At 60.1% G+C, this 14674-nt stretch overlaps 1 protein-coding gene across 7 annotated transcripts; it reads left to right on the forward strand.

The window, feature by feature from the left end:
- Positions 1-135: 135 nt before the first annotated feature.
- UBTF (upstream binding transcription factor) lies at positions 136-14663 on the forward strand. Of its 7 annotated transcripts, none has more exons than XM_025896280.2 (22): positions 136-158; positions 1387-1521; positions 4536-4711; positions 4974-5057; positions 6066-6221; positions 6947-7011; positions 7603-7732; positions 8237-8347; positions 8632-8765; positions 9139-9280; positions 9582-9623; positions 10383-10496; positions 10651-10806; positions 11218-11373; positions 11536-11646; positions 11733-11821; positions 11974-12163; positions 12418-12465; positions 12715-12783; positions 13197-13343; positions 13714-13833; positions 14232-14345. In XM_025896280.2, the coding sequence occupies exons 2-22, from the start codon at positions 1464-1466 to the stop codon at positions 14343-14345; spliced, it is 2412 nt and encodes an 803-aa protein (XP_025752065.2). In that variant the 5' UTR covers positions 136-158; positions 1387-1463. The 7 variants fall into 7 exon arrangements, with proteins under 7 accessions (XP_025752065.2, XP_025752066.2, XP_025752067.2 ...); XM_025896281.2 differs by lacking the exon at positions 136-158 and adding an exon at positions 544-666 and having other exon boundaries at positions 14232-14663; XM_025896282.2 differs by lacking the exon at positions 136-158 and adding an exon at positions 544-666 and having other exon boundaries at positions 7603-7723.
- Positions 14664-14674: the final 11 nt, after the last annotated feature.

The raw sequence follows: 14674 nt of genomic DNA on the forward strand, positions 1-14674 counted from the left end.
GCTGGTGGGGTCTGCCAGCCCCCCTCCACCCTGAGGTGATCCTGCATCCACCCCCAGGTGATGCCCAATCCCCACCCCAGGAGCTGGTGGGGTCTGCACCCCCTCACATCCACCCCCAGGGGATCCCCCAACCACCCCCCAAGGCTGATCTCCCTCAGGTGGTCCCAAATCTGTCCCCCCAGGGGCTGATCTGACCCCCACAGGGGTCCCCCACCCCCCAGGCCTGGTGGGGCCTGCACCCCCCCAGGGTGATCCCAGATTCCCCCTCCTGGGAGCTGATCCCTCCCAGGATGATCCCCAATCCCTCCTGGGGCCCAGGGGTCCTGCACCCCTGGGCTGTTCCCGCTGTCCCGGGAGATTCTCCCTCAGACACAAGGCCTGGTCTCCCCTCAGCAGCCCCCGGATCCCCCCTGCCCATGGGATCCCCTCACAAGCCTGGATTCCCCCTGGGATCCTGCCCCGGCCCAGTTCCCCCCAGGCCTGGGCCTGCTCCCCCGGGCCTGCGGCCTGTCCCTCAGGGGGACCCCTCTGCGGCTTCTGATCTGCCCTCCAGGGATTCCCCCCTTTGGGTCCCTCCTCATGGGGATCCCCCCAAGCTTCCATCCTTCTTCCATGCTTTGGGGTCTCCCCACTGAGGCCTCTCACCTGCTCCCCTCCCTTCCCTGGGTAATCCTTCCCCATGGAGCTGTAAGATTTGTCCCAATGGGATCTGAGGGGATCCTTCCCCTACAGCCTCTCCATTGAAATACCTTCCCCCCCAGCTTGTCCTCCCCCTTGGGAGACCTCTAAGCCTCCCAGAGCTCCCCAAATATTCCCCCCCCAGCTCCCTTGGATCTGGGAGACCCCTTTCCAAGCATGCCCCCCCTCCAGGGAGGATTTTATTGGATCTGTGGTGCCCCTTCCTTTGAAACCCCCATTTTGTGGGGGGAAGTGAACTCCCTTGGGAGATCCCTCTTTGGGATACCTGTTAGCTCAGATCCCCCTGACCTTGGGTCTATGGATCTCACCCCCCCTTAGGGAGCCCCCCTGAACCCTTCTTCCATAGGATCTGTGGGGATCCCCCATGGATCCTGCCTGCCACCTTGGGGACACCCCCCTGAGCCCTTCTTCCCTGCCCACACACCCCTTTTCTCATCCCCCCACCAGTGTGGGGGTCACGCCACCATTCAGGATAGCCCCTCCTGGATTTCTGGGATCCTGCACCCCCTCTTTATCCCCCCCCAGACCTCTCAGGGATGCACGGGGGGGATCTCAGCACCTCATTCATCTCGGCGTGGGGGGAATGGATGGATGCCTGAGTCAGGTTCCCCCCACTCCCCATCAGGAGTCAGGGGCCTCCCCCGTTGTGGGGGTGGATGCCTAGCAGGGGTCTCCTTTTCCTTGCAGAGCCAAGCGGGGAGTGATTTCGGGAAGCGGGCAAGGAGGGAGCCGGCGGGACCGTGCTGGGCACAGGCAGGTGGAGGATGAACGGCGAAGCCGAGTGCCCTGCAGACTTGGAAATGACAGCTCCCAAAAACCAAGGTGAGCCCCCCCGCAGCTCCCCCAACCACGCTGGCATTCCCACGGGAACATCGCTGCCACGTTTAAAAATAATAATAAAAAAACCTCCGGGCGCCCCTTTTCCCTGAGGGATGGAGGAGGAGGAGGGATGGAGGAGGAGGAGGGATGGAGGATCCATGATCCCAACTGCCAGCGGATCAGGGAGGGGGGAGGATCTGCCCCTCCCAATCCCTCTCTGCCTCAGGGAACATGCACACACGTGTGTGAGCACACGGATACACGTCCAATGCACTGGCAGCCCCTTGGCATTGGGGTGCTCTTTTTGGGCACCAGAGTTTTGTGGGGGCTTGGGAAAGAGGGGCCTGGCACAGAGGTGCTGCCTTCCCCCCTCACATCTGGGCTGCATTAAAAGCCGAGCCATTACCTTGGGCCTCCGGCTTCCAGACCCCGGGATGACATCAGAGCTTCAGCTTTTATTGGAAAAGGGGCAGGAAAACAACGGAAAAAAGAAGGATGTTTATTCAGGGCAGCTTGCAGGGCTCTGCTACTTCACCCCCCCCCAAAAACTCCCCGGGTCCCCCAAAGGCCCCCGAGTGGGGTCCAGCCCCTCCGTCCCATGGGGTCCCCCCGATTTTCCTCCCATGCTGCAGTCGGGTTGTTGCCTCGAGCGAACCCGGCCGGAGCACGTGTCCTTCTCCGGGACTTTAGATGGATTTAATTACACCGGGGCAGCTTTCCTAATATAGACCCGGCCCGGCCGGTGCCAGGAGAGCCAGGATAAATTGGTCCCAGGGCACAGACAACCCCATTCATCCTGGTGGGTGAACTCTGCAATTCCAGTGTTTTTTGACAAACCCTAGCCTGAGGGAGGGGGAACAGAGGGATGGGGGGCTGAGTGTGGGGTCTCTGTTGTCCCCACTCTGCTGCCAGTGAGGGTTTTGGGATGTTTCCACTGTTTTTTATGTATTCCTGTGGGATGTGGTTATTCTGGCTGTCTGTGAACCTGGGGGGTTCACACAGGGCCAAAGGTCTCCGGGTGTTTCTGCGTCGGAAGGGGAAAACTGAGGCACGGGGCTTGATGAGAGCGGGTTTGGAGGGGCCTTGTCCACTTCTCCCTCCCCTCTGGATTTTTGTGGCCGTGCTGCTTTTGGTAATTCCTCCTGATTTCTGCAAGTAAAGTCAGCACCAGCTTCCCAGTCCCGTTCTGCCTCATTGGTCCTTGCCTGGAGGGAGCTGGAAAATAGATGGGAAAAACAGGAGGAGAGAATTTGGGACTGCATTGGTGCCCACCCCAACTCTGATCCCTGTCTGGCACTGTGGGTTTTCCATCTCGTTTCCCTCTTCATAATGTTTTGGGATGAAGTTGGGAATATGGAGACACATCCCAAGCCACTGCTTCCCGGGGGACTCTTTCCATCTTCCCCCTCTAATTAATCCCTGATGAGATCACTAAAGGGACCAGCCAGATCCCAAACTGTTCTCTGCCTTGACCCCCCCGTAACCTGGCAGGTCCAGGAGGGAAATTGGGATGGGAGATCAGGTCCTGGCTGCGCTCCCTGCACCAGCTGCAGGTCCTGCATGTCCTGTAACATCCCTTGCTTGGATTTGGGATATGGGGTGGGGGGTTGCCCCTCACCAGACCCCTGCAGGGGCAGGACGTGGAGGTGGTTTTCCTGCTTATCGAATCTGAGCAGAGGGAGAGCTGCAGCTGGAGGAATGTCTGCAGCTGGGTATTTCTGGGAGCTTGGTTTCATTCCTGAGGATGGAGGGAACGGTGCTCCACTCAAATCCATGACCTGCTGTGCTGTCCCCACCTCTTTGGGATGCTCTTGTGTCCCACTGTCCCCATCTCGCTGGGATGCTCCATGTCCCGTAGGCAGCTCCAAAACTCCCAGTCTTCACCCATCAGTGATGTGGGGCAGGGAATGCCAGTCCCACACCAGGGGAATGCCAGTCCCACACCAGGGGAGCCCCGGGGCTCAAGTGCCCATCCCGGGATGAGGCAGCCAGGGATCGTGTGGGCGAGTGGCTCGGGGCTCTGCTCCTCCTCCAGCCCATCCCCACGTCCCCAGGGACCTCTCCTTCCGCTCCCAGGGCCCGCCGCATTCCCAGAGCCACCCATGTTTGCAGAGCACCCGGGGTTGTGCTCCCCAGCTGGCGTGGAAGCTCAGAGCAGGCAGGAATTCCCCTGGCAAGGAAGCCAGCCCCAAGGTTGGGGCTGGGTGAGGCATTCAGGGCTGGGATATCCTGCCTGCTGCCTGTCCCAGCATGGTGCTACTGCGTGTCCTGGCCTCATGGCTGCTCCAGGCCCTCCGGCTTTGCCGTGTGCCCATCCCACCATCCCAGTGGCTTGTCCCTGTGGGAGCTGGGAGTGCTCCTCCTGGCATTTTGGGGGATGTTGGGGTGACAGAACCACCACCCCTGCGCTGTCAGGGACCCCCTGTGAGACGGGGGGGCTGTGCTGGGCTCTGCCTGCCCTCACTTTGTGGTGTGGGAGCTTTGACCTTGGCAGAGGTCACCATGGAGCTGGGCCCAGGTGATGGCAAAGCTCTCCGAGGTGCAGGAGAAGCAGCGCTGCGGTTTTCCCGTTGCTCCAGACACATCTTTTCCACTTAGAAAGTGGGTTTCCCTGTTTCCTCCTTGGCCGGAGAGCTCATCGCTCCCATCTCGCTCCGCAGGGCGTAGGAAATAGCCCTCTGCTCCCGTGCAGCAGAGCCATCCCTTATCTGATGGTTCTCTGGGATGAGCGAGTCTCTCTGGTTTGCACCGAGTGGAATTTCTCGCTTTGCCCGGATTGTTTTGGCCCGGTAGAGAGTTGCTCGAGGGTGATGGAAACAGCCACGTCCCTTTGATCTTTAATCTCGAGAGGCAGCATGTGGAGATTACGTGTCCTGGCGTGCGGTCCGGAGCGGAACGCCGGGAGCTGTAGTCCCGGTGTCCTGCCGGGAAGGGAAGGGAAAGGAAGCAAATGGAAGGAAAGGGAAGGGAAGCTGCCTGCCCCTGGCTGCTGCTGATCCCGTCTCTCCGCTGCTCAGACCGCTGGTCGCAGGAGGACATGCTGACCCTCCTGGAGTGCATGAAGAATAACCTGCCCTCCAACGACGGGAGCAAGTTCAAAACCACCGAGTCCCACCTGGACTGGGAAAAAGTGGCTTTCAAGGACTTCTCGGGGGAGATGTGCAAGATGAAGTGGATGGAGATCTCTAACGAGGTAACTGGCACTGCATGGGGCTCCAACCGGGCTTTGTGACAGGGAGTGAGTGTCCTGATGACCCCCCAGGGCTGTGGGAATTGTTCAAGTTCAGCTCCCGGAGCCCTCGGCTGTTGGTGTCGACACCATCCCACTGTGACCCCCTTGGAGGGACTGGGAAGGGTCGTTTTTGGGGTGGCATTATAAAACCCGGTGGGTTTCTGCCATGCCAGGGATCTGCCCTGTCCCCCATTCACATCTGTGTCCCTTCATTCCCGCACAGGTGAGGAAGTTCCGGACCCTCACAGAGCTCATTATGGATGCTGAAGAGCACGTGAAGAACCCTTACAAAGGCAAAAAGCTCAAGGTATTGGGCAGGAATTAGGCTCAGTCCCTGAAGGGCAACGTCCCTCTTCCCTGGGACAGGGGGCTGTCAGCCCTGTGGCACCTCAGATCCGTGTGGCTCCACCGCTGGAGCCCCTGCAGGCACCTCACTGCCCATAATCCCGGCGTCCGTCTGCCCAAGGCTCCGGAGGCCGCGGGCGCTGGGCCCGGGCCAAGTCCCGGGTACATTTAATATGGGCAGCTGTATTGCTGGCAGCCTGCAGCCAAGTTTAGCTCCAGGGGGGCCGGGAAGCTGCCGTCCTATTCCTGGCCCCGCCGGGTCGCGAAGGGTGGTGCTCTCGACCGGGCGGCCCCAGGTCAGCTGATGCTCCATCCCTGGGAGTTGGGTCCCATCTGCTCCTCCTGCCTCAGTTTCCCCTCTTGCTCTGGATGGCTGGAGGCTGCTGCTGAGATTCCCAGCCCTGGGATACTGTAGTTCCTGGTGGAGCACTTTTTCCCAGTGGTTTCCTCCTCCTGTGTCAGGGAGCTGGATCATCATCAGGGCTGGATGGAGGCAGGTCCCCCCAGTACTGGGGGAGCTGGTGGGTTTGGCTGTGCCCTGGCTCTGTGCTCAGTGTCCACTTTGCTATCTCCCAAGAAGCCCCTGACTCTCTGTTTCTGCTTCTTCATGGAAGCTGCCATCCTATTCCTGACCCATCAGGTTGGGAGGGGTGATGTTTTCCCCCAGGTGGCCCCAGGGCAGCTGATGCTCCATCCCTGGGAGTTGGGTCCCATCCCTTCCTCCTGCTTCAGTTTCCCCTCTCGCTCTGTGCTGGCAGCTCTGGGTGGCCAGAAGCTGCTCCTGGGATACTGTAGTTCCTGGTGGAGCCCTTGTTCCCAGTGGTTTCCCCCTCATTGCCTGCTGTTCCCATGTCAGGGAGCTGGATCATCAGCAGGGCTGGATGAAGGCAGGTCCCCCCAGGGCTGGGCGAGCCGCTGGGTTTGGCTGTGCCTGGCTCCATACCCAGTGTCCACTCTGCTGTCTCCCCAGAAACACCCCGACTTCCCCAAGAAGCCCCTGACTCCCTATTTCCGCTTCTTCATGGAGAAGCGGGCCAAGTACGCCAAGCTTCACCCTGAAATGAGCAACCTGGATCTCACCAAGATCCTGTCCAAGAAATACAAGGAGCTTCCCGAGAAGAAAAAGGTATTGCTGGGGGGTAGTCAGCAAGCCCCTTCCCACTATGTGCCTCTGCATGCTGGCTCTGCCCAGCCCTCCCAGTAAAACCAGCAGAGCCCAAACCTCTGCCTGGCGAGGGCTTAATCCGGCTCTCGACGGGAGAGACGAGGTGTTCGTTTAGTCCTGTCAGACCTGTAAGGCTTCCTTGGCTTTTCCTGTCCTGGTTCCCAGGATCTGTGGGGTGGAGGCTGGCTGGGTCTGTCCGTCGGTCCGTCTTTTCCCGACGGACCTGGATGGTGGCTTTGCCGTTGGGTGGATCCGTGTTTAAGGCTGGGGTTAAGTCACACACCCGGCTGTGCCGCCCGGTCTGACCAGGGCATGGAGGGACAGGCTCTGGGAGATGCTGGGAGCAGAGATCTGCCCATCTGGAGGTGCCAGAGCCTGGGCAGGTGTTTTGAAGGCCCCAACTCTCACTTTGGGGTGTCCAGGAAAAATCCAGGCACAAAGTCCTGCCGCGCCCTCTTTCCCAGGGCTGCTGGGATGCAGGAAGAGGGGAGATATCCTGCTGCTGAATCCCTGGGCAGGCTGGAAACCCTCTGCTGGGAGCTGCAGGATCATTCCCTGGGCTGGGGAGCCTTCAAGACCCTTTGGGGGTGGTGGAATGCCCAGCCAGGTCAACAGGGATGTATCTTCCTGCCCATTCCCCAGTGCTGACATCCCTCTCCACCTCCCTGGTGGCTTTGTGTCCCCAGATGAAATACATCCAGGACTTCCAGCGAGAGAAGCAGGAGTTTGAGAGGAACCTGGCGAGGTTCAGGTGAGCAGGCAGGGCCCCCCCCATTTCCCTGGGCCCCTCCAGGCAGATCCAGTCTCCCCTCCTGCGTGTAGCTCACAGGGGAATCCCTGATGAGCATTTTGGCTTGAAGGGAAGAAGGAATGCAGAAAAAAAAAGAGCAAGGAAATGGTGTCTGAGAGCATCCCTCTGACTGGGAGACTGGATGAGGGGGAGAGCAGAGGAGCAGCCATGCTCTGGGGGTCAGGATCTGTGAGGGGGGGACAGGAGCCCTGCCACCAGCACTGATAAAAGCTGAAGTTACCACCCTGATCCTCAAGATCCTTCCCTTTTAACGTGGTGGCTGTGATCCAAGTGGATCCTGCTGTTCGCTGCCGCTGCTCCAGGGATGCAGCTGAGCCTGGGGGTGTACGTAGCTCATGCTCCCCAAGGAGGGACAGACTCAAATCTCTCCTGAGCCTCTCCTGCTCTTTTTGGGGACCCCGCAGTACCTGAGCCCATGGAAGCTCAGCCCTGCAGTGACAGTCGCCCCTTAGCAGGGAGGTTTAGGGGTGCTCTCCTTCCCCCTGCCACCTCCCTGACGCTCTCCCTTCCCCACCTCCCTGCCTGGTAAAGGGAAGACCACCCGGATCTCATCCAGAACGCCAAGAAATCCGACGTCCCCGAAAAACCCAAGACCCCCCAGCAGCTGTGGTACAACCACGAAAAGAAGATCTACTTGAAAGTGCGTCCAGATGTGAGTACGGTGGGTGGGAGTGAGTGCGAGTGTGAGTGTTGGGGGGTCCTGGACCCGCTGCTGGGGGAGAGGAGGGGGAAGGGAGAGAAGCATTTTAGGGGGGGACGGGCTGGAGGACACCACAGGAAGCTCCCAGCAGCCTGGACGGAGGTAAGAAGGGGCTCTGCACATCTGGAAGAGGCTCGAGGGTACAGCCCCCCCAACACTTTTTGCCAGGAAGGGGTGACCACAGCCTGAGTCAGGGCAGGAAGGAATTCCAGCACAAACATCCACCTCTGGCCATGCCCCCCACTCCCACGCACCCCCTTCCCCGGCCGTGAGCTCGGCTCGCAGCCCCCCACGGCCCCACGGCGGGCGCCGTCAGGCCCCACCAGGCCACGCTATTTTTTGTCATTTTTTTCATATTTTTTTATTCCTCTTTTTTTTTTTTCTTTTTTTTTTTTTTTTTTTTTTTTTTTTTTTTTGATTTTGGATTTTACCCCTCTGCCCTCACCTCTGGCTTTGGGTTTTCAGGCCACCACGAAGGAGGTGAAAGAGTCGCTGGGCAAGCAGTGGTCTCAACTCTCGGATAAAAAGAGGCTGAAATGGATTCATAAGGCCCTGGAACAGCGGAAGGAGTACGAGGTAGGGAGCAGCCTCACCCCGTCCCCTCCACACTCGCCCCAACATTCACTCCAAGTCAATGTGGCCACACACAGCCAGCCTCTCCCGATAGCCAGCGTGGGGATTCAGGCAGGTCCCGGCAGGTCCCTAGTGAGTCTGAGCCCTGCCTCCTCCAGCCATGTGCGAGGAAGGGAGCACAGCCCCAGGGAGAGGACTAGGGCGATGGTTGGCTTCTCTCTCCTCCTCCTCCGGCCCCCGGGCAGGCGGGGATGGCAGCCCCTCTGACCGCTCTCCGTCCTCCGCAGGAGATCATGCGGGACTACATCCAGAAGCACCCGGAGCTGAACATCAGCGAGGAGGGAATCACCCGCTCCACCCTCACCAAGGCCGAGCGGCAGCTCAAGGACAAGTTTGACGGACGACCCACGAAGCCACCTCCGTGAGTGCTGTCCCTCTCCACGCCGTGGTGTCCAGCTCTGCGCCGCCTCTGCGGACACTGGTTCTTGCTGATGAGGGAAATGGGGCTCTGCTTGGCTTGAGGAGCCCAAATCATTTCTGGGGCCACAGGCACGGGACCTTTAGATAGCATTTCAGGACAAATTTCTTTGTGGAAAGGGTGGTCAGGCATGGGAACAGCCTGCCCAGGGCAGTGGTAGAGTTGCCATCCCTGGAAAAATGTGGACATGGCACTTAGGGACATGGTTTAGTGCTGGGCTTGGCAATGTTAGTTAATTGGTCACATCAGTGATCTTAGAGGGTTTTTCCAGCCTGCAGGTTGTCCCTAATGCTGGGTCCCTCCGTGGGTTTTTCAGGAATAGCTACTCCCTGTACTGTGCAGAGCTGATGGCCAACATGAAAGACGTGCCCAGCACCGAGCGGATGGTGCTGTGCAGCCAGCAGTGGAAGCTGCTCTCTCAGAAGGAAAAGGATGCATACCACAAAAAGTGTGACCAGGTGAGTGGCCAAGGATGGGCAGGTAGGGGGACAGGCAGGTATGGGGAGGGAGCAATAGAATGGGAGAACTGGGGCTACAAATCTCCCTGGAAAATCACCTCTCACCCTTCCTCAGTCCCTGTTCTTGTCTGCACCACCAGTTCCCCCCTGAGGTCCTTGGTCACCTTCTTTGATCTCATCTCCCAGTCCAACTGTGGGTCTGGTGGAGCATGAGATTCCCAAGGGATTGAGGCTGGGTTGGGGGCTGCAGGAGGCAGGGATGGGGCGAGGGATCTCTATGTGACCCCACTTCTCCTTCCAGAAAAAGAAAGACTACGAGATCGAGCTGCTCCGCTTCCTGGAGGTGAGTGATGTGGGAGTGCTCAGCACCCTCAGTGGGTGCTGGAGGTCCCAAATCTGGAAGGGGGGAAAACCCTGCCCAGGGGCTATGATGTGAGGGGCTGCCCTCTGCTCCCCCAAAACATGGCTGGACTTGCCCATGGGTGCTGTGCAGATGGTTGCACATAGTCTTGACCTTCCATCATCCTAATGCCCGACCCAGTGACTTCCAGTTAGGCACTGGGAGGTGGAGGGTGCTGGAAGGGGAGGAGGGGTGAGCAGAGGGCTGGAGCTGGAGGAGAGGGTGCTGTGCCACCCAGTTCAGGAGGGGAGCTGGGGTGAGCAGAGGGCTGGAGCTGGAGGAGAGGAGTGCTCAGTGGCTGTGGCTGCAAAGCCTCTCACTTCCTTCCCTCGCTGGGGCGTAGGCGGGGGAGCCACACCGAGGCCACCCCAGCATCGTCCCCGTCCCCTGGGCGGACGTGACGCGGCCCCGGCTGCGGCTGCAGAGGCAGGGGGTGGAAAACCCAGGGGTGTGCCTGAATCTGGGCACCTGCCCCCATGCTTTCACCAAGAAACAGCAGATGAGGCTGAGCCAGGAAGGGGACAGAGCTAGGGGAGAGGAATGTTGAGTGGCAAGGAGCTGACAGCATAGGGACCCCCAGCCTGTACACGTGCAGTGCCTGATGCTGGTCCTGTCTGGACCAGTGCCCCTATTCCCTGATTGCCTCAAGACCTCATTAGCGTTGGGCTGTCCTAACAATGTCCCTCCCCCTGTGCCACCCAGAGCCTGCCCGAGGAGGAGCAGCAGCGGGTGCTGGGCGAGGAGAAGATGCTGGGCGGCAACCGGAAAGGGGCGACGAGTCCTGCATCCAAAAAATCCTCACCGGAGACCGGCAAGGTGGGAGCAGCACCGGGAGGGATGGGGCAGCACGTGCCAGACGTGTGGGGTGGGGTTGTGGCATCTCAGGGGGGGGCTTTGAGAGCTTCATTCCTGGATTCTTTGGTCCCTCCATGGGCTCACCCCCCCTCACAGCCCCGTGTCCCCCCCTCAGGCCAGCTCCGAGAAGCCCAAACGACCCATCTCTGCCATGTTCATCTTCTCGGAGGAGAAGCGGAAGCAGCTGCAGGAGGAGCGGCCGGAGCTGTCGGAGAGCGAGCTGACCCGGCTCCTGGCCCGCATGTGGAACGACCTCTCAGAGAAGAAGAAGGTTGGTACCATCCCTGACCCCCCTCCTCCTCCCCTATCCCCATCTCCACTGCTCCCTTGGGCATCCCCGGAGATGCTTCTGTCCTTGTCCTGCTCCAAGGGGCACGATTATCCCCCGGAGCAACACAGCATCACCCAGGCACTGCTGTCAGCACTGATGGGCACTGCCAGCTGTACCCCCTCCCTCTCATCACCTGGGGGGTCAAAACCCACCAGCTTAAATGTCAGAGCATCCTTGAGCCTCAGTTTCAAGGCTTAATGGTTTTCCTGGTGGGGGGGAGTCTGGAGACAGCATTGGGCGTGGTGGGGGCTGTCAGTGCTACCGTGGGAACAGTACTGGGGGGAGCTGCATCGTCCTCCTGGTGTTTGGGGGCTGTGCCCACCTTCACCCCCTGCTGTGTCCCCCTCCCAGGCCAAGTACAAAGCGCGGGAGGCGGCGATGAAGGCGCAGTCAGAGAAGAAACACGGCTCAGACAAAGAGGAGCGCGGGAAACTGCCCGAGTCTCCCAAAACAGCCGAGGAGATCTGGCAACAGAGCGTCATCGGGGACTACCTGGCTCGTTTTAAGGTGAGGGGATCATCACTCCCACCAGCAGGAATTCCCTGTACCTTCTCCCTGGTTTTCACACCTGGGTTTGGGTTGGGAGCTGTGGGGAAGGGGGGGTAATGGGGTGGAGTGTCCTGGGCATTTTGAGTGCATCTAATGCATCGTGGTGGTTCTGTGGTACAGAACGACCGGGGCAAAGCGCTGAAGGCCATGGAGGCCACTTGGAACAACATGGAGAAGAAGGAGAAGCTGATGTGGATCAAGAAAGCGGCAGAGGATCAGAAGCGATACGAGGTGGGTCCCTGCCCTGTCCTGCCCCTCACTGTGTCCAGTGGCTGATGCTGCCCCTCTCCCTGACCCCTCTCTCTCCTCTGGCTCAGAGGGAGCTGAGCGAGATGCGGGCCCCTCCGTGCTCCACCAACTCCACCAAGAAAATGAAATTCCAGGGAGAGCCGAAGAAACCCCCCATGTGAGTACCAGGGATCCAAAAAACTGGGTCTGGCTGTGCTGGTGGGACGAGCCCGGAGCAGCTGCAAGAGGAGGGAGGGTGGGCTGGGTGGAGGGGGATTATGGACGCCTGGGCTGTTTGTCCCAATCCGGTCCCCGTGCTCACCCCTGCAGGAATGGTTACCAGAAGTTCTCCCAGGAGCTGCTGTCCAACGGGGAGCTGAACCACCTCCCGCTGAAGGAGCGGATGGTGGAGATCGGCAGCCGCTGGCAGCGCATCTCCCAGGGCCAGAAGGACCACTACAAAAAACTGGCAGAGGAGCAGCAGAAACAGTACAAGGTGCACCTCGACATCTGGCTCAAGGTGAGTGCTGGGCCTGATGCCCAGTGGCGGGCTCTGGGATCCGTTGATTTTGGGGATGATGCTTGGCACGGTCTCTGCTTAAACCCTTCCTGACGGGAACCACCATCTCCAGGCCCTTTTTTGACATTCTGTAACTTAAAAGGATAAAAATGTATATATATGAGGAGGGTGTGCCCTGTGCTAGAGCCCTTCCCTGCTCCATCCCCCATTCCATTTGGTGTCTGCCCATCCCTGACTGTGTCTTGTTCCTGCAGAGCCTCTCGCCCCAGGAGCGGGCTGCCTACAAGGAACACATTTCCAATGTGAGTATCTGTGTGGCACTGCTGGGGGGGGTTGTCCTGGGGGCTTGGGGGTGTACTGGGTGTCCCAAGGGCCTGGGGCCAGGCTGGGGTCAGCCCTGGATGAGGTTTGGATGTGTCACATTCTGAGAGCCCCTCCAAGGGGGATTCACCCCTGTGGCAGCTCAGCAGTGGGATTTTCTCTGGGCTGGGCACTGGGAAGGAGCAGAGCTTGAACCCTAAATGGTTTTGTTTTGTCCCCCCTCGCTGCAGAAACGCAAGAGCATAGGGAAGATCCGGGGTCCCAACCCCAAGATGAAGCCAACGATGCAGTCCAAGTCGGTGAGTCTTGGGGACATGGGGACACTCACATGGGGACAGCCATATGGGGACACTCGATGCCCCCTCCCTGGGGAACGTGTCTGTGGGGACCCACACTGCTTGTTCAAGGCATCCCTGGTGCTTCCAGCTGCCTGCCCTCTCCTCGAGACCATAAACCACGGGCCCTCCCCAAATCCCTGCTTACTACCCATTCAGGATGGATTTTGTCCCCTGGCACACGTTCAGGGAGCCTTTTTGGGGCCATTTGCAGCATAAATGGGGAAAGGCCTCCATCAAGGTGTGGGGTGGGGAGTCACCTGATCCTGCTCAGTGGATGGAGGAACCCAAAGGTTGATGGCCGAGGACGGGGTGGGTGCTGCACCCGTGGGTTCGGGTGCCCCGGGGCACCCACCAACATCAACCCCCTCTCGCAGGAGTCAGAGGATGACGACGAGGAGGAAGAGGAGGAGGAAGACGACGATGAAGACGAGGATGACGATGACGACAACGGCGACTCATCGGAGGAAGGCGGCGACTCCTCGGAGTCCAGCAGTGAGGAGGAGAGCGAGGACGGGGACGAGGTGAGGCTGCGGCACGGGGAGGGCGCGGGGAGGGCGGTGGGGCCGCCGGGGCCCCCCAGCATTCCCATTGCACTCACTCTGTCCCCCTCACCCTCATCCGGGGCCGGGGGGCCTCCGCAGCCAGGCTCAGATAGAACCGTGGTGGAGCAGCTCCCGGGAAGCAGGGGGGGATGCAGGGAGGCGAAGGGGAATGGGATCCCCCCCGTGTTCCCGGGGAGGGCGCAAGGAGCAGCCGCGGGGCGTAGTCAGGAGCAGCCTCGGGACATAGAGGTGCGGGGGGGATGTGCAGAGCCCCCAGTGAGCAGAGAAAAATCTCCTGTCTTTTTCCTGGTGGAGATACTGAGTCTGGTCTCGGCTCCGTTTGCGCCAGTGTGAATGCCGAGTAAGTCACCAGAGTCAAAGCTTTACACCGGTGCAACTGAAATCAGAGTATGCTGGATGGCGCTGGGGCCAGAAACCGTGTCCGTGCCTTGTGCTCGCCACCGGACAGGTGAGGTGTTTCCACCCCCTCGCTGGTCTCAGCTCACGCCTCTTCCTTCCCTGGCTTTAGAGGGGGGAAACTGAGGCACGAGGCGGGTCGGGTACCCTCCCTCGGATCGTGTAGCGAGGCAGTGGCAGAGGTGAGGGCAGGACCCCCGCGCGCTGCTCCGGCACGTCCCCCCCGCCCGGCACCCCTGAGCTGAGCCCTTGCAAACACACTCCTGACTCCTGCCCGGCGTCCCTCCTCCTCCACCCCCCCAAGTCCCCGGGGGACAGCGGTGGGAGGGATGGGGTTGCACCCCCGCGCTCTGTGGGGACCCCCCTGTGCTGCAGCGGGGAGGGCAAAGGGGTGACGATGGGTAAACCTTGCCCTGACCCCCCCCGTCCTCTCTGCCATCACCCTCCCAGAACGATGAGGATGACGAAGATGAGGATGATGAGGATGAGGATGACAACGACTCAGAGGGCAGCAGCAGTTCCTCCTCCTCCTCGGGGGACTCCTCCGACTCCGACTCCAACTGATCCGGCCAAGCTCTTCGTAACGTCGTTTGGTTTCTCGGTTTCGGTCCCAAATCCCACTCACAGCCCCCCAAAATCCTTCCTCTGCTTCCTCCTGACCCTCTGGGCAAGACACAGCCCCCCCGTGGGACCCCCAACACGAGGAACAGGGGTCAGGGGGACCCCTCCACCAAGCTCACACTACGGAGGGGGATCAGGGGGCTGCCCCCCCCCGGCTGGGGGGCAAGGAGGGGGCCCCCCATCCCTCCCCCCTGCTTCACTCCCGAGGGGAAGTGATTTATTCTTTTTTTGAATTTCATTCTTTTTGGGGAGGGGGGCATCCCTACCCCCAT

Source organism: Manacus vitellinus, unplaced genomic scaffold, assembly GCF_001715985.3.
Source record: "Manacus vitellinus isolate BGI_N305 unplaced genomic scaffold, ASM171598v3 scaffold_72_pilon, whole genome shotgun sequence".
Classification (NCBI taxonomy): Eukaryota; Metazoa; Chordata; class Aves; order Passeriformes; family Pipridae; genus Manacus; species Manacus vitellinus.

What these genes read in the sequence shown, in the direction of transcription:
- UBTF (XM_025896280.2), top strand. Translation starts at nt 1,464, where the DNA reads ATGAACGGCGAAGCCGAGTGCCCTGCAGACTTGGAAATGACAGCTCCC. An exon ending in GACAGCTCCCAAAAACCAAG is followed by an intron (nt 1,522 to 4,535) that starts GTGAGCCCCCCC and finishes TCCGCTGCTCAG; the next exon opens with ACCGCTGGTCGCAGGAGGAC. An exon ending in ACCACAAAAAGTGTGACCAG is followed by an intron (nt 9,281 to 9,581) that starts GTGAGTGGCCAA and finishes TTCTCCTTCCAG; the next exon opens with AAAAAGAAAGACTACGAGAT.